At 40.5% G+C, this 17,641-nt stretch overlaps 2 protein-coding genes across 2 annotated transcripts; one reads left to right on the forward strand and one right to left on the reverse strand.

Annotated features, from left to right (window-relative positions):
- The first annotated feature begins 736 nt into the window (after positions 1–736).
- Positions 737–5,611, forward strand: LOC136439075 (DNA replication complex GINS protein PSF3-like). The gene is made up of 3 exons (XM_066434232.1): positions 737–1,035; positions 1,531–1,714; positions 4,432–5,611. The coding sequence occupies exons 1-3, from the start codon at positions 824–826 to the stop codon at positions 4,654–4,656; spliced, it is 621 nt and encodes a 206-aa protein (XP_066290329.1). The 5' UTR covers positions 737–823; the 3' UTR covers positions 4,657–5,611.
- A 1,733-nt stretch (positions 5,612–7,344) lies between these two features.
- LOC136439070 (cytoplasmic dynein 1 light intermediate chain 1-like) lies at positions 7,345–17,626 on the reverse strand. The gene is made up of 11 exons (XM_066434225.1): positions 17,493–17,626; positions 17,335–17,408; positions 17,071–17,187; positions 11,419–11,649; positions 11,038–11,207; positions 10,645–10,738; positions 10,073–10,208; positions 9,513–9,624; positions 8,715–8,918; positions 8,335–8,464; positions 7,345–7,950 (listed from the first exon to the last, which is right to left on the reverse strand). Exons 1-11 carry the CDS (start codon positions 17,567–17,569, stop codon positions 7,835–7,837), a joined length of 1,461 nt encoding a protein of 486 aa, XP_066290322.1. The 5' UTR covers positions 17,570–17,626; the 3' UTR covers positions 7,345–7,834.
- Positions 17,627–17,641: the final 15 nt, after the last annotated feature.

Here is a 17,641-nt window from a genome sequence, read left to right on the forward strand (position 1 = left end):
GGAATGGTACATTCTAGAGAGGGGATGATGAATTCCCCCATTGTTATTTAGACTGATCACGTGTACAGACACTACTAGTATACTTTGTGCAGTCACAACGAAACACTTGTGATCTGCTAGTATGCGAGCTTTCGGGAACCACAACAGCAACTACAGCTTAGACGTAGCCTATATAAAAGAAAGAGGTAATTTTGCCAAGAATATGGTACCTATTCTGGAATGTCACTATTATTACGTCACTTTTCATTACAATAATCACCTGTCCACAAGTAAACAATTCTGATTTCATCACAATCAGTGCAGTACACTAGTGGCCTTTAGGGTGAAAGTAACTTTATTTCGTGGCGATTAGTCTTTAATGTAGAAATCAGAATGAGTTGGAAATAAACGTGGTAAGGCTCCATTCGTTTTACTGACTGGTCAAGTGATACACTTTTACGCTTTCTAACCAATAACTATTTACTAATTTACCTCAAGGTCCTGGAGAATCTAGTACAAGCACCTGGGTTAGCGCCATCTGTCGGTTTAGCTAGCCCTGCAACTTTTACACACTTCCGGGTTCCGATCGCATCTACACGTAGTCGATATTGAGATAGAAATAAAGAAATATCTAGGATTATCTATGAATATTACAAGATAATACAATTTTTTTTCTGTATTTTGCAAATGAAGATTTTTAGAATTATCGTTATATAGTTCAAGGTAACGTTATAGTTATCTATTGTAATGTTACGTTTGGATGTTGCCATTTGTAGGGCGCCATTTTCAGTTTGGCAGCAGGACATTTTGATTTGTTTTCGACTATCGCAAACGGAGGACAACAATGTTCGCACCGTGTGTTAAGTACCCTACAAGGCTCAGGGAGAATTATTTCAGCATCGACGACATCCTGACGACTCAAGAGAAGGTTCCGTGTAAGTTCCAGTCGTCAGTGATCGGACTGGGGTTCCTGGACCCGGGGGCTGAGGGGGAGGACTTGGCGGCAGGGACGGCCATGGAACTCCCGTACTGGCTGGCCCGGGCACTCTGCTCCAGGTAACTCACACGGCGCTTCGGATAGGCGATTATTATGCACTATTACTTCAATTCTTATTTGGTTCTGGTGGTTTTGACAACTGGCATTTGATGTGATACTTATGTGACTTTTCAAAATATGTGGGGTGGGGGGCTTACTTTAAAGTAAGGTAATAGAATTATGACACAAAGTGCATAGTCGGATAGTGCCAGTTGAACTATACTGTAAATAGTGAAACGTTTGGGATGGTTTTATTGTAACATTTATTTTCATGGTTACCACATAACGTTACAGTGAAAATCATGACACCGCAAAATTATGTTTTTAATTCTACTGTAACGTTGCTAACGTTACCAAATTGTTTCACTGCGAATTTAATAAATGACCACCACGACAGTAAATTACATTTACAGTATACTGAAACGCTTGACATTTGTAGTTGTCGCTCACAATTTTTGACTGGAATGTCACAGCTAACACTTTGACCACCCCCCATCTTTACCCCCCTACTCTAGGAAGAGAAGAATCGTGACAGTAGAAATGCCCAAGCCGTACCGTGAGGGGTACAGGCAGATCCTGTCGGCCGATGCTAACGTGGTAGATCTACACAAACTGGGACCATACTACTACGCCTTCGGGATTTACCTGCAGAGTTTTGGGCAGCCCGATGCTGGGGAGATAGCCACCACTTTACAACAGGTAAAGCCCCAGTCACCTACATGTACATGGTACGATACACCTACTATAGGGCGTATTCAGTCACGTGACCCTCCCCCTAGCAACGAGCACTGGCGGCCATGTTGGTGCTCACTTGATAGTGGAGCCCGTTGGAACTCTCTGTATAAATGGCAGATGTTTTCTACGCCATTCACAATTTCCCTTCAAAACGTTTTGTCTCATAATGATGGTTGTTGTTGTTGTTGTCCTTGTTTAACGTCTATTATTTCGTTAGACATGGTCTCCAGGTGCTGTGCTGGTCGCTAGGTTTCAGTTCTTGTTGATTTCTCGCTAGGTTTTTAGCACTTGGTGACTTGAGGTAGCGTGTTGCTGGGTGTGTTTCAGTTGAGCACGTCGAATCTGCGAGTGCTCTCGATGTACTGGGAGAATGTTCTGTACATCTGTGTGTTGATTACGTCTGTGAGGTCTTCTCTCATTCCAGCTAGAGTGACGATGTCCGTGTGTCTGTTCTCCGCTGGCGTGCCGTAGGTCTCGTATGTGCTTTCGATCTCCTGCAGCATTTGGTGTCTTTCCCTTTCATAGCGGGCGCAGTGGTACAGGAAGTGGTTGGTAGTCTCCGGGGCGTCGCAGTTAGGGCAGTTTGGAGACGTCTCAGGGTTCTTCCAGTTTTGGTAGGCATTGAGTTTAGTGTGGCCACTGACTAGTCGGTTGATGTTGATTTGTGTGCGTCTCTTTCCAAGTGCTTTTCCTTTCTTCTTCATGTTCATGGCTATCTTCTGCATGTGTTCGCTTTTTGTGTTCAGCTTTGTTCTTCGGTCCCATCTCATGTGTGCTTGAGTTTCAATGTGTTTCGTGGCCTGTTGTCTTGTCCATGATGCGTTCATCTGGATGTTAGCAGCTTCAGCTGCTGCTAACTTTGCCTCTTTGTCTGCAATCTCGTTGCCGGGTATGCCCATGTGACCGGGACACCATGTGAACTGTATTGTGTGTCCTTGTAGATGGAGGGAGCGTAGCTTGTTTCTGATGCTATGTACAAGGCTGTTGTATGCAGTGACTTGCTGTGTACCTGTGACTGATTCTATTGCAGCCTTGCAGTCACATAGGATGAGGACATGATTAGCGGTAGATGGTCGTCTGGAGAGTGTTTCTATGGCTAGGTGAAGACCTTCCAGCTCCCCTTCGTAGTTGTTGGATCTGCTTGCCACTGGTTTACGCACTGCAAAGGGTTCAGTGCTTCCCCATTGTTCGTAAATGACAGCAGCACTGCCGGTGGGGCCGGGATTTCCCAGGGCAGAGCCGTCTGTGAAGACGACTGTTGTCGGTTGTCTGTTGTCTGAGATGTTTTGCAGCATGTGTATGATGTCATCTCTTGCTTTGTCCTTTCCACCTGTGGTGTGAGTTGTAGGTGTGAAGGAGCCGGTTATGGTGCCCATGACAAAGGGGGGTAGTCTTCTGTCGTAATATGGTTCCTTGTCTACTGTGTGTTCCTCTAGCTCTTCCCTCAGCTCATTGATGGTGTTTTGCCTCGTGGTCAGATGTTGGATTGGGACTGATAAAGCACACACCGGTCGGGTAACAGTAAGATTGGTTTTGCGTTTCTCGTGTAGGACGTGTACGTGCGGGAACATACGATCGCGAAGGGACTAACGACTGAAACAAAAGTGGATTTCTGACATACGAACAACGGATCTAAATAGTTGAAGTTTGAGAATCAACGTGTGTGTATGGAAACCTTTTGTACCTGGTCGAAAAGCAAGTTACAGGCCCGTTGTGTAACACAGTCGCGGCACCGTGTAGTCGTTGCTTGAGATACGTTCATTCATAAACTGGGGGTCTTTCAATGTCGAACTTTCCCTATCATAACGTACTCCCTGTCAGCAAAATTTCTCACGACACTCAAGACACTGTACTACGTGGCTGCAGGCCTTGGAACACTTGTATGCTGTGAACTGATTTTATGCGTACTCTGTAAACAGTTTAGCGGCCATGTTTGTAGGCTGCTGGGGAACCTCGCTCGTCGATAATGGGTAATTTCTAGTAAGTGAAATTGGATTTTTGTAGCGAAAAGGATGTGAGGATGGAGACTCTTTGCATATAATAAAACAGCGATCAGACGACTTCGCATTCCTTGGAAATTTAGAGAGCGTCGGATAATGAGAAACTTCGCTGCAGGGTGAGCACCAACATGGCCGCCCACGGAGGGCAGGGGTGATGACGTCACGTGAATACGCCCTATAGCATACCACGAAATCGCAGGTAAAATAAGCTATTGCAGAGCGTCATGTGACGTTTAAAATTTTTTCAGCCTTGTAAAATTCTTCGAAGTATCTTCATGCTTTTCATCCTTTAGTTTATCTGCTGGGTCCTACTGACTGGTTCCAGCAACCTGGCTGGCATCTTATAATCCTTCAACATAACAGATTCTGACTTTGGTACCATAGGTATATTGTATAAAACTGTAGTATGATACTGTACACTACAATACATTACATATACAAATGTCATAACTCTTTCGTTATTTTTCTTCAGTATATCTCAATAGCACAATCTAACATGACATTACTGCTACGTTGATGAAGGTTAGACATCCAGGTAATAAGATACGCCAAAAATAATTACTCAAGCAACTGGATAAGATTTTATATATGTTTTAAAATCTTATCCAGTTGCTTGAGTAATTATTTTTGGTGTATGACTTAACTGGTTTTAACAAGATGTCCATGGCATATTCCTTGCAGACCTTCAGTACGAGGTTTCGACGGATCATGGACTCTGCGCAGAACTGTCTGAACGAGGACACCACGCCAGTGACGGGGAAACTGGACGAGCTGGAGCGCGTGTTGTTCCGCGTGGGTCAGGAGGGACTAACGGCGTTCCAGAGCTGGCAGAGCGGACAGAGCGCCAAGATCGTCCCATCCACCATGGTCACAAACTACAGGAAGAGGAAACGACAGGACGACTAGAAATGTGTGGCAAACCAGTTTTCATGTAACGTTAATTTACAAAAGGAGGGCTATAAGTATTAACTTAACCTTTTGCATGTGGTCGATACCATGTACACTGCTACTTCAGCATACTGCAGGATAAAAAAGATATATGGCAACAAAATATGCATAAGGAAAATACAGGCAGTGTTATGCTGTGAGAAAACAAATACATGTAATGCTATGTATGTATAAGGATATAGATTTGTTAGGACTGTATGGTTATGGATTTATTAGGACTTTAATCATGTAATCTTTATCTTTATTATATGGTCATTACCTCTTCCCGCGTAACCTCAATGAAAGGTGGCCAACAGGCTGATTTGAGCTTCTCATCAATAAACAAAGGCTCAAACAAATGAATATATGCAGATGTAGAAAACACATGTAATACGATTATACGAAGCTATCATGCTGTCAAAAGCCTGGCATAGAGGCATTGGTACAGGATTGTTAACATAATTGAAGGAATTGTTCAATATGGATTTGTATCACTATAGAAAGTTAGACTCTTATTACCCATCCAAGTACTTTGGAACTTTTGGGAGAATGTGAAAGGACAATGGATTTAGGGAAAACATTTAAAACTGATCAACTTATTTTACCGGAGTTATATCCAAGAGTTGGTTTTACTATGATAATTGTATGAATACCTGTGTATATTTGTCACCACAAAAACATGTAGTACTTCCCAGAATTTGCAGTCACCTAAAGAATGTGTACAAAAGTATCCCACGTGCAGTGTTGGCATAAACATACTGGCTCAAGCTGATTTTAGATTTTATACATTGACTCTGTCATTAAAGGTACAATAGATAAAAGTCTTTATGTTGATTAGACTAATAAGCAAGTGGTACAAGTGATATGGATGTCAAAAGAAATCTTTCACAAGAAGTATGACAAACCAAAGTAACATGCTTTCCATGAATTTTAATTTTTCTCTAGTTTCACTCACCACGGGACCACAGTCTGTAAAACAGTGCCCTGCAAAACATGGATTACCATAATTCATGTACAAATCCGACGTCAGCACTGCCCAATGTCTACCCCTAAACTCGCATACTTCAAAAAGTAACAAGGTATACAGTAAATCAAACTACACTTTATAACCAGCTTTCATACAATCATTACAGCTCTTATCAAAGTCTTCACTAATTGTGACAAAATTTTTGTTTGTTGACTTTGGATGCGATGTATGCTCTTGATGCATGTATACATTGGTTACCGTATCAGTTTCCCATTCTTGAAAGCAATGCATATTGACAGGATAAAAAAAAACGATGGCTAGTTTGTAATAAGTCAGCAAGCATTTCATTTCCCAACATAACATTGCTACAGATTATATTACAAATGTAGTTATTATATTTGCACACATGCCTGCTTGAACAGAAGGCAACACACTTTTTTTCCCTTTCCAGTGCAATAATTGCAAAAATGTACCAGTTTGTAAGGTTATAGATTATGTAGCAGTAATTAAAATGGTAGGCACTCACAAACGTATCAAACTATTGTTATATCAAGTTACACAACTTTCTGCCTTGCAAACTTAGAGAAGATCCTACAATACAAAGCAGGGAAGCTCAGCGCCATGCATATGGCTATGCATCACTCTTTAACTATGCTTACATTCATTCACTGCAAGCAGTGTGCCATGTTCTTGCTACCTCTAACTATAATATGGCTATTCAAAACTGACCATCTATTCCAACTGGGAAATTTAGATAGCTGAAGTCAGCAGGGCTTTGAAACGTCAGCATTATTACAGAACCCATGGTCAGACCATTGGAAAAAAAAAAGGCTCAACAAGAAAAAATTAATGCACTCCCCTCCTCCCACTGAAAGTGTCTCAGGTGCCTCAACACTGCTCCAATTCCACTGTATACTGTATACAGCAAAAAGCAGGAAAGGGTAGAACCGAAGTTACAGAATGGTAGTTATGTTATATCAAACCTTGTATAGTCAGTGTTCAAAGGGAAGGGATTTACAAGGTTTCAGTGACAATCCAAGGAATCTTTCCTACAGAAAAATAAAGACTCGAGCCTCCATCATGCCTACCTTACACAAAAAGGCAATTGTGAGCAAATCTTTGGTAAACACAAAATAGTTTCAAGATTAACGGATGAGCAGGCAGCATATTGGCACCAATTTGGTGCATGGGCATATCCATAGACTTAGTCACACTTAAGCTGAGTGTCACTGGACTTAAAACCAATGCTAGGAGGCCAGTGCATTGTAGAATCGGTGTTCACGTATGACAACCTAATTTAAGAGTCTGAATGCTTTATCAAGAATGTTAATGTAGCATGTTCTATAGAATATATGTAGGCTCTTGGTGGCTGTCTCAAAGAAACCATGCTGACTCTGGGTTAATTTAAGCTATTAGTTGATTTTGAGTCAACAAGAGCTTAAAAAATCAAAGGTTACATCTTTGATGGCGCCTTGTAGATTTGACTGCCTGTTGTCTTCAGCAACATTCTAAACAGTGCTTTTGACCACCAGGAACCCCTTTGCTTTTCTAGGTGTGCAAACATTTAAAGTGGCATTTCAATTCAATTGTTTGTGGCCAACGAATACAAAAGTACATCCCTGAACCAAGCCATGATTCATTCCTACAAACTAAAACAAACATTACAGTTGCAGGTAGAAAGAACACGTTTCATTCAAATCTACATAATAGACAGTCATTTTGTTTTATTTTCGTATCATATAATTTTGTAGGAGCTAATCATGCTGTCATGGTGGAAACCAATAGCCTCAAACTTAGAATAATTTAAAATACAATTGTGACAACTTACCTTGAACTACCAAATTTCCACCATGTTTACAGAAGAAACATAACAAGAATTGTCTTAAGAGACAGCCATTCCCAACACAAGAAAAACAGCAAATTGTATAACTGATTTCTTCTTTTGTTTTACTTGCAGTGCTTGGCAAAAATGGTTTACATACTAGTTCATTTGGAATAGACTCTTGTTAATATTTTCTTGTTAGAATAATAGTATGTTTACAAAAACCACATTGAAGATGACAGAGCCTTTGTTAAAGTCTACTGCAATAATAATGGTACATAATCATTTCATTTTTTTTGTCTCTTAGCATAGCAATGGTAGATTTCTACAGTCGAGGTGCGTTGAGTGCAAACTTGCTGCTTCCCGACTCAGGACGCGCTGCTACTCTGTGGGTTCTGCCCTTGAACAGGCTTTCTCGTTCCTCGTGTCAGCCGATCTAACTCCGCCGCTGCGTCGCTCCTTACTGCCTTGTCTGCAGGACCACCTGTAGCAAAGTCACAGCGAAAACACAGTCTTTAAATGGGCAGAAAAAATTATAACACACCTATGATGACAACATGAACAGAATAACATGCTTGTGATAGACAGACAATGATCAATGCTACAAACGGTCATTTTTAACATTTTGTTCTTTCATGTACTGTCATCTGAAGGAGTTTCCCCATACTTTTAACAGTATGATATTATGACAAAGATTTTTGTAGTGCACTAGTCAGAATTCTAATATTGTACCACTTTTTTTTTCTGTATGACAGTGGTAAGCATTTGATCAGGTTGCAGTAGTATGAAATGTTGCCATTGTTTCACTTATCTATTTGTTTGCCTATAGGAAATTATCCAGAAAGCAAAGCTGCCCTACTGGTGTTACCTGGACTCTTGCCTGGTGGGGTGCCTGGTGCCCCTGGACTACCGGCACCGGTCTTCTTACTCAGCAGGCTGTTGAAGAAATTGGCCAGCACTCCCTCACTGGCTCCGGCTGCACCTTTAGCTCCCTCCAACTGCAACAGGAGTAACACAGTCAGGGTTTTGCAAGCGTTGGGGAAGAAACAAAAGGGATCAGACCGACCAAATATTTAGGTTGAATTATACTCAGATGAGAAGTAAAATTTGGCCGAGGATGACTATACAGTTAAGGGCATCATCACTTTTGGTAGATGCGGGTAATGCAATGCGAGTAAGTAACAATACCAACAACCTTTGTGTGCACTTTAACCTCCTGTGTAAAATCTGGATAAAACAGCCTCTCACCTTCTTCCCTCCAGCGGGGATGGGTGACACACTGGCAACGTTGGCGCCGGCTCTTCTCTCGGGCGTACGCTGGACCCCCATGGGTGATCGCTGTGGCGAGTCTCTCTGTGCCCCTGCTGGCAGCGCCTTGGACAGGACAGCCTGTTGTTTCATCAGGAACGCTTGCTCGTCATCGGCGATCACCTCTCTGGCCTCTCCAACAGACTACGCAAACAAATGTATATACATGTATCAATGTCTGATGATGTGCATGCAAGGTTTCACCACTGCTCAAGTCTACTAAGGTTTGAATTTTAATTTACAACCTACTCAAAAACATAATATCTAACATGTACATCATTGTGACATATCTAATGTACACAATATTTACTACAATTGTTGTGCATTTCTGTACATTACTCATTGGTGTGTTTTTGGCAACCTTAAATCAGATGCTTGCATGTATAGACATTTATTCAAAAGTATAGTCAAACGTGTCCAAGAAGACCAGTCAGGAATCTGGTCTATGTGGACAGGTGGTCACTATAGAAAGGATTCTTAATGCTTGTGTCAATGAGAAAATCATCTAAGGGATCAACAAAAAGTGGTCATATTGTCCGGGTGGTCCTTATGTAGAGGTGTTTACAGGTGTGACTGTATCTGTATAGCTGGTAAAACCGCCCTTTGGCGAAACACACCAGCTTTGCAGGCACGCGGCGCGGCAGCAGCTGGTTATATTACACTGAACGGCCTGTCACACTTAGATTTTGCACAAAAGACTGTAATTCATTTAGACAAAGCTCATAGTAACAAACCAACCTTCCTGATGATGGGCTTTGCGATGTAGTCATTAAAAGTGTCCTCTGCTTTCATGTTGTGCAGGTTCTCGTACAAGATGCTGATCTTGTTGTGGTTGTCCCATCCCGATGGACTGCAGAATATGATCCACACAACATTACAAAGGGGAAAACCAAAAAGGACCATGATGGTAAAAGGGATTCATTAAAATAATACATAAGAGATTTTTGGACGTTGGGCATTGACAATTTATTGAAAAATATTTTTCCACAATGTACTATAGAGAATGTTTTCAGATCCCTTGTTCAAAATTTTTATCATACACCTAATGCATACTATATGCATATACATATTGTACTACAATTTCACAACAAGACACAGGGTATTAACGGATTAGAAAAAAAAGTCAATTTACATAGTGTAGTTTTAATCATAAGTACGAATGCATCTCTTCTGGTTACATGTAGGGTCAGATACCTCAGCCAATTATCTGAGTGATCGCAAATGTCCTGTGCACAGGAATGTCTTTGATCTGCAAGTTTATCTTTGCATGTTTTTCAGAAACATTCAAATCTACTCACATGAAAATGGCGTCCTTCTCCACCACCAGTGGGGGTGTGTGGAAGGGGAAGTCATATAACCTATGCTCCAGGTACTTGGTTAACAGCCGGATGTTCTTGTCTTCCTTGACACATGTGTAGAATAGTGCTGCTCCGTCTGGGAGGGGCGTTTAAGTCAAGGGATTCTAACTGAAGAAAACACACTCTGATACCCACCTATTACACTTTTATACATGTATATGGTTCACACTAGGGGTGGGTACCGGTACAGAAAATTCAGGTCCGGTCCAGGTCCAGAGGGTCAGGTCCAGATCCGGACCTGTACCTGTACCTGATTATAGTAGTGTAGCAGTACACCATATTTTGGAGAATGATTTACTTGATTGCAAGTATATGCATGTGTTGGACAATAACGCCATGTCTGGAACGATATAATTTTTTTAAGGTTTGCACTGTCTTGAAATTAACTATACTCGCCTCGCCGTGTGTTGACTCATCCTTTAGGTGTTTCTAGCTAACATCTTCGAAAAAGAGCAACTAAAATAAAAAAGTCAGATTTTCCCCACTGACATCTGGGCATGTGTGAAGGATACATCTTAGGCAGAACTTGCGTATGTGCTGCTGGATGAAGTCCAGGTGCTCCTCTCGATAGTCATGCTCCTTCTCCAGGGTACTGATGGCGTCCGTCTGATTGAAACAAAATCGATGTCAACACAGAATGAATACAAACACAGGATCTGGGAATGGCAGTCAGAAGATTTACAAAGGTGGTTCTAATTAGCAAGGGAAGCATGTGATTTTATAGGACTGTTGCAAACAGATAACTACAATAGCTGGCCATTCGTCAAGTCTTCTGTGCAACCTATATTTGTCAAGAGGATGCAAATTGGGATTCCCTGTCCATCAACGTTAATAAACAGGACAACTTGCTACCATGTCCTCTAAAGCTGCCTGTCACTGGTTACACAACTGTTTTGAAAACCTACCTTTGTTACAACTACTACCACAGGCACTCCTAGGTTGTGCGTCAGTACATCCTCCCCGAGGGGCAAGACCACGGTTTCCTCCTCCCCTGCTCCGGGTGTCATGGCCTTGGGCCGCTGTGGGGACTGGGCGCCTTCCTCAGGTTCTACATATTCCTGGTACTGTCTGACCACTGTGGACATGCACAAAAGATGTGAACACACAGGCAAGCAAAGATGGGAACACACAGGCAAATACTATGTCATGTGCAGGGAATTATCATTAAGCTGTAAAAAATCTCTCAAAAATGTACAGACTCTGCTTTCAAAATATCTGTCCAATGAGTATCACTTCCAACTTTGTCACAAAGCAGCAATGTTGACTGATCTAAGATTTGTACTCACATTGTTCTTCTAATTCTTTCATCTTCTCAGGAGGGACTTTCAACCTATCGATGTGGTGGTGTATGATGTCTGCCCATTTCTGTAGGGACTCCATGATGGTCCATGGTCGAGACATGTCCACGACCAGCATGACTAACGTGTGCTCTATATTTTCTGCTGACAAGGCAAACCGCAACAAGCCCCTGTGGTGTGAGTCTCCATCCATCACCCAGACACCGCATCTTGTGTGGTCTGGAGGAAAACATGAAAGTACACAGACACGAGTAACAGTGTTCAACATACAAGTGTAGGATATATACGTCAGTCAGCTCCCTTAACACTGCAATGTCATACTAGTAGTACTTTGGTAACGAGTCTATGTTTGTGATGGCGTTGAATGGCCTAGTGACTTAGCTAGGCTATACAACTACAAGATCAAGATGTCATAGGTTTCACATCTAGCCAGAAATGCCAGGACACAAAGTTTGTGTCCTTGCATTTCTGGGTAGATGTTGGGTTCGTGGGAAAGGCTGTAGACACTGAGGATTTAACAACCTACTGGCCCTATGGTCGGACTATTGGATTGCCTTTAACTTTAACATTACCCTTTACCTACGTTTTTTTAAATAGACATTTTTTGGGGTACCAAATCACATACATGTAAGGACTCCTTGTGGGTACTTTCACTCAGGGACACTTTACCTGTCACAATATTACGTGAATCATGCTGTACAACCTAACCATCAACACTGACATCTGTATCAATTTCAATATGCCCATGAATATTTCAAAATCACCAAAGCCATATTGTCTATTGAAGAACATTAATATACTGTACAAGCACAACATAGGAAGTATGCAACAATGGCATCATCTATGGCATGACGTCAATTGCATTCGCATCATCAGGTCCCAAAGGGATACATGTCTAACACCCACATCATCAGCCCAATTAGGTGACGTCTCCAGGCACCATGAAGCATATGCAAATAGGCCAGACTGAGGATTCTTGACATATGATATCTATACAGGAGGGGGGAATTGTGCACAACAAGTACCATATGGCTTGTATCTTTCTACGAGAAACATAGCATATAGTATATTATATAGCAAATGGATAATTTGGTATCCTATGTGGTGTCTGAACATGTCAACTAGTAACTACAAGATTTTTAAAAATACTGTTATACATGTACATCTTCCAACAAATGTTCCTTATAGTTATACTGTAGCTATATTGTTTTAAAATTGTACACCCATGGCAATGTTTACTGGGGTGGAGAATTCAAGGAGCCTTGCACTACCGCCAATATGTTGGGCATGTGACATGAATGTTAATCAAATTATCATGCTGGAATTGGATTGGACACTGGGGCAATGGCAGGAAAATCACATTTGCAGTGGAAATCTACAAACATTCTATGTTCTTCCATTATATATATATCAAACCATCATGTTATGGTAAAGCTATTTCTTTGATGTTGTTCTTCCTACTGGGCCAGTACTGGTCTGACCTATGCCAGCATGAGTATATAGTAACCAACAGTATATGGCTTCCTAAAGGAGGAACTAACAGATGACATCATGGCTAGAATAGTTGGCACATGTTCAAGTGAACACTTGTTTACAAGTCTTGGCCTTGCAGCTACAGTCAGTAAATACGTACTATTCTAGTCTACGTAACTCAGCCTCAAGACTGTTTGTTGTTGTAGCTAGCAGACCCTGCAAGAATTTTTCAAAACCGCAACGTCCAAAACGAATGAATCATATAGAAAGAAATATAACAGGGCTGACAAATTCCAATTGGCAAATACACTTTTGTCTATTTTCTGACCATAATAACAATCCTACATTGAGGGAGTTGATTTGTCCAACACATCCCCTTTGCCCTGGGCAAGATTTTTACCTACAGTTCAACAATAGGCACCACTGTGATGTAACAAATTACATGTTGTTTGATGTTTCAAAAGGAAAAATAGACTATACAGTACAACATAACAAACATGTCTGATCAGGACAACAACAAAGTGCAATATAATTTCCCATGGGTCTTCATATATTGAGCATATACTGTAACAAATACAATTTGCCATGATCCTAATGCACAGGTCACATATTGCACAAAAAAGGTTAAACTCAGGAATGCAGATTTGTTAACATGTGCACAGGACTGAATGGGCACCACTTCAACACCCTGTGGTTAAAGTGTTACAAAAGCTTTCTTGAAAACTGCCACTGTCAGTGCCTTGAGGGTCTCTCTTTTCCCAGATGTGTTGGACAAAACATGATGATGATAGGGTTGTACTGTGAGTGCTGTAGGAACTAGGCTTTATGATTGGGCAGTGATACTTATCAAAGGGTTAACTCTGCATGACAGACACGGACATACGACAACCATAGAATCTGCTGCGGTCATTTGAGGGTATTGACTGTTTGATGTACATGTACATCTATATGCAGTGACTGAGAGGTGAGCTAACTCGCTGGTAGAACCCATATATCATATCATATCATATTATTACATGTCTACCAATTCTTAAGAATTATTCAGATCTTGTAACACACTAGTACATGATTGTTTTTGTTAGATAGAAAGGTGTCATGACAGCAGCTATCAAGTTACTGCAGATTATCAACAAGATTATACCTGCTTTGGGTCTAAATTTGGCAAATAGCTGAACATCCAATATTGCTAGACAAGGCAGAAAACCCTTGGCATGGAATGTCACATATCTGTTTAATATTCAGACAGACCTGTCAATCAACAATGATTGACAGTTACCTTAACCTTCTAGATGATGAAGTAGCCTTCTGGCACCAAATATGTATTGGCTACAGGGTCAGTCAGCAGTGAAAAGGTTAAAACTTTATAAATGCAACACTGCATTCAACATTGTTGAGCTGAAGGAGTTAGATTTGTAACAGAAATAACACATTTACGGCTACCTTATGAAATATACGGGTAAGCATACATGTACATGTACTGGAATACTGCTTGTGTTTTGGGCTTTACAGGACATAATGACATCATCATCATGTTATTCAAATACAACATTGTATAAGATTTGGACTTTGTCCATACCTAAAACAGGTCAATATACCACAATGCCATTAATATCTGTGAAGATATGTGTCTAAAAGGGATTACATAGGGATATAAACACTGGTATTTAGAGAATTGTACCTCCAATGGGACATATCTGTATACTTAATATCATAATAAGTACCTAAGTATGCTAGAAGCCTTGGAATGAAATAACCCTATCAGATTCAGAGTCAAGTACAGCGACAGGATGTCTATATTCAGTTTGACCAAACATTGATTGAACTCACAAGGCCAGAAAGACAAAATGCAAACAGATTCTGGTCATGGCTGTGCATTTTCAGTTTATCAATTATTAAGAGTCCATGATGATGATTTAAACAATACTGAGTTGGACTCGAAACATTGCTGCAATCAATAACCTAAAAAAGCCAGTTTCCTAACAAATTGAATGAGAAAATGAGAAAGGATGTAAAAATATGGAAACTAAAGAAATAGAAGGTGAATCACTTCCTACTACTCGTTTGTGAATGGTAAACCAGTTAATTGTAAAACAGGCTTGGTCATGATAACAAGTACCATCTCATTTTTGAACGCAAAACACATGTGAGTTCACCAATTAGCCACAAAGGAATGTCCTGAGCAAATACTCTATGAAACCTTGGGATATATCTTACAACAGGTTTCAAGAAGGGGGTAAAAACAATTGGTCAACTTTAACACCTCTCTTCTTACTCAAATTCTTACCACCTGTATTCTTTCCAGGGATCTAATAACACAATGCATCTGCATAGAATAGAAGAAATCAATTTCTGGAACATTAAAAATTCTGACACGTTGTCTGTCTCCATACTAAGATGAAATCTAACATCATGACATTTGATTGTTCATTTCCTGATACAGATAGAAAGAAAGACCTTTACTGGCTTCAAGGAAGACCTTTCCTCATGAAATATTCATCCACAGTGGCACAGTTCTAATTCAATTCACCGGCACAGCAAGTACTTGTAACTAGTCGTCATGTTAACAATATCATAGTGAATCAATAAATCTTGCTCTATAGCATTCTTCCTGTTAGCTCCACTAGGTATGATAAATTAGACACAGTGCATACTGCAACAAATGGCTATAGACTAGTATAGTACTATAGCAATAGTGGGACAGCAGAAGAGCATATCCTCACCCCTTCCAAGTTGGGACTTGAAAATAAAAACAGCATGAGATTGGGGTTTCTTTTACAGGAGACCACATGTCTACGGCATTCTCTCTCATTCAATTTCTTTCTGTCCATGACAAAACAAACTAGCCAAAAAGAAAACAACTTTATGAGGTAATGACAACTTGTCAGCTTGTGAAAACAAATGCACAAACATGATGACAGATGGACAGAGGATCATAGTTGGGCTATTCCATTGCAAAAATTGGGTAGGACACAGGCAGGCACATTTTGTCAAACAAAGAATAGTGTAAGACTATACATTTCCATACACTTGAGTATGACTAAGAAATTATGATGTGAAGTGTTAGGGTCAGCAACCGTTTCCATCATGAGTGTCCCCTCTGTTTTACTCAAATTGGTATGTCCCAAGTGGGCTAATTTGTTTGAGAGGTAGTAGATTAGGTGTGCTAACACTCTAAGATGACCACAAGTGGAACATGTAAGGGTTCATATTTCCTGATAATCCCAGATCTATTGTCTTGTTACTCATGTTAGTCATCTCATGCCATCTTCACTCCACAGCCATGTTTTACTACTAACAGTAGTAACAAGTATTTACAAAAAGTGGTCCATAAAATGCCATGAATTCTAACTCATAAAAAGAAATTTAACAAATAGTGTATCTTTTTATGTGAGCTTTTTATGGCAGTGCTACTGACACACATCATCAGTATCTGTGCAAAAATCTAACTAAAAAAAAAATTAATGAACAATGATATATCATTTTTTTTAGAAAGGAACAAGAACTGACATCATTTTTTTTAGAAAGGAACAAGGAACAAGAACAACACCAACACACAAAAAAATAATATTGTTCACCACTGATATTACTGCACAAAAAAGTCCATAAAATAAATCATGAGTTATGACAATAAGGGTGTGAAACATCACCACCCAATAATGGCATGTAGAGTCTACATGTAGTTTAGCTGTTGCATGCCTATAAGCAAAATCACAAGCAAATTTGTCACTGTTTGTGTATCAATACAATATTGACAGCAGTGTATGCTTATATGGCACTATAATGGCTTTGTTATGGAGAAGTGACATTTCTTCCTTTCTTAAAAAATGCAACTTAAATGTTATTCAGCCCAGCTGATTTTCAATGTTTGTTTTGATTATAATTTCATATCAACAATATTGTTCCTGACATCTTTTTCAAAACTGTACTTTTAGGTACAACACATCTGTAGCTATGGCACATAAATCCTATGAGAGCCATGCTTTCAATTAAAATAACTGGGGTAATGTCTGATGCCATAACACAGATGTCAAAGGTACAGTCCAGCTATCTGATCTAGGACAGAATTTCTAACATTCTAATTTTTCAAACACACTGCTACAAGTGACAAAAGAAGCAAGACTGACACCATCACGACTGGGTTTGTCTAGAAATAGATAAAACACATACCGTCTCTATCTTCGTCATGAACTTCTAAGTAGAAGTATTCCAGCCCAGCCCCTTTCTTCAGTTCGTCGTCTCCTCTCATTTTTGCTATCAAAGTGGTTTTACCTGACTCGTCTTCGCCTAAAATTAGAAAACAGGTGACATGTTACGGAGCACTTACCCAAACGACAGAGGTACTTGTCAAAGATTGTAAAACCAATGTTTGGACAAACGACGCAGGGAAAGTCAGATTTTTATAGCGATAAACTGACACCGGTAGCCGCCTACCTGCAACGATGATGCTTTTGCATGACGGAAGCTTGGAGCTCGACTGGGTCGAAACGTCACTCAATATCGTGGACCTGGAAAGAAACAACGACATGCGGTTAACGTCTTTATCTCCCCGAAAGTCTTGTTAACCCATGTCCATAAGGAAAGTGCCCTACCATAAATTCTTGCCTTCGTCTTCGTCGGAATTCTCAGCCATCGCTCCCATGACCAACTTGTCGCCGATGGGCGCCATCTTGCCTTTATCCGCAGGAGTGCCCGGATGTAGCCTCGCTATGGTTCCGGGCCATTACCTCATCAACTAACT

The sequence above is a fragment of the Branchiostoma lanceolatum genome, chromosome 7 (genome assembly GCF_035083965.1).
Source record: "Branchiostoma lanceolatum isolate klBraLanc5 chromosome 7, klBraLanc5.hap2, whole genome shotgun sequence".
Taxonomy (NCBI): domain Eukaryota; kingdom Metazoa; phylum Chordata; class Leptocardii; order Amphioxiformes; family Branchiostomatidae; genus Branchiostoma; species Branchiostoma lanceolatum.

Coding starts and splice junctions, on each gene's coding strand:
- LOC136439075 (XM_066434232.1), top strand. CDS start 824: ATGTTCGCACCGTGTGTTAAGTACCCTACAAGGCTCAGGGAGAATTAT. Junction 1,036..1,530: donor GCCCGGGCACTCTGCTCCAG/GTAACTCACACG, acceptor CCCCTACTCTAG/GAAGAGAAGAATCGTGACAG. Junction 1,715..4,431: donor TAGCCACCACTTTACAACAG/GTAAAGCCCCAG, acceptor TATTCCTTGCAG/ACCTTCAGTACGAGGTTTCG.
- LOC136439070 (XM_066434225.1), bottom strand. CDS start 17,569: ATGGCGCCCATCGGCGACAAGTTGGTCATGGGAGCGATGGCTGAGAAT. Junction 17,409..17,492: donor GACGAAGGCAAGAATTTATG/GTAGGGCACTTT, acceptor GTTTCTTTCCAG/GTCCACGATATTGAGTGACG. Junction 8,919..9,512: donor CAAAGCCCATCATCAGGAAG/GTTGGTTTGTTA, acceptor TTGTTTGCGTAG/TCTGTTGGAGAGGCCAGAGA.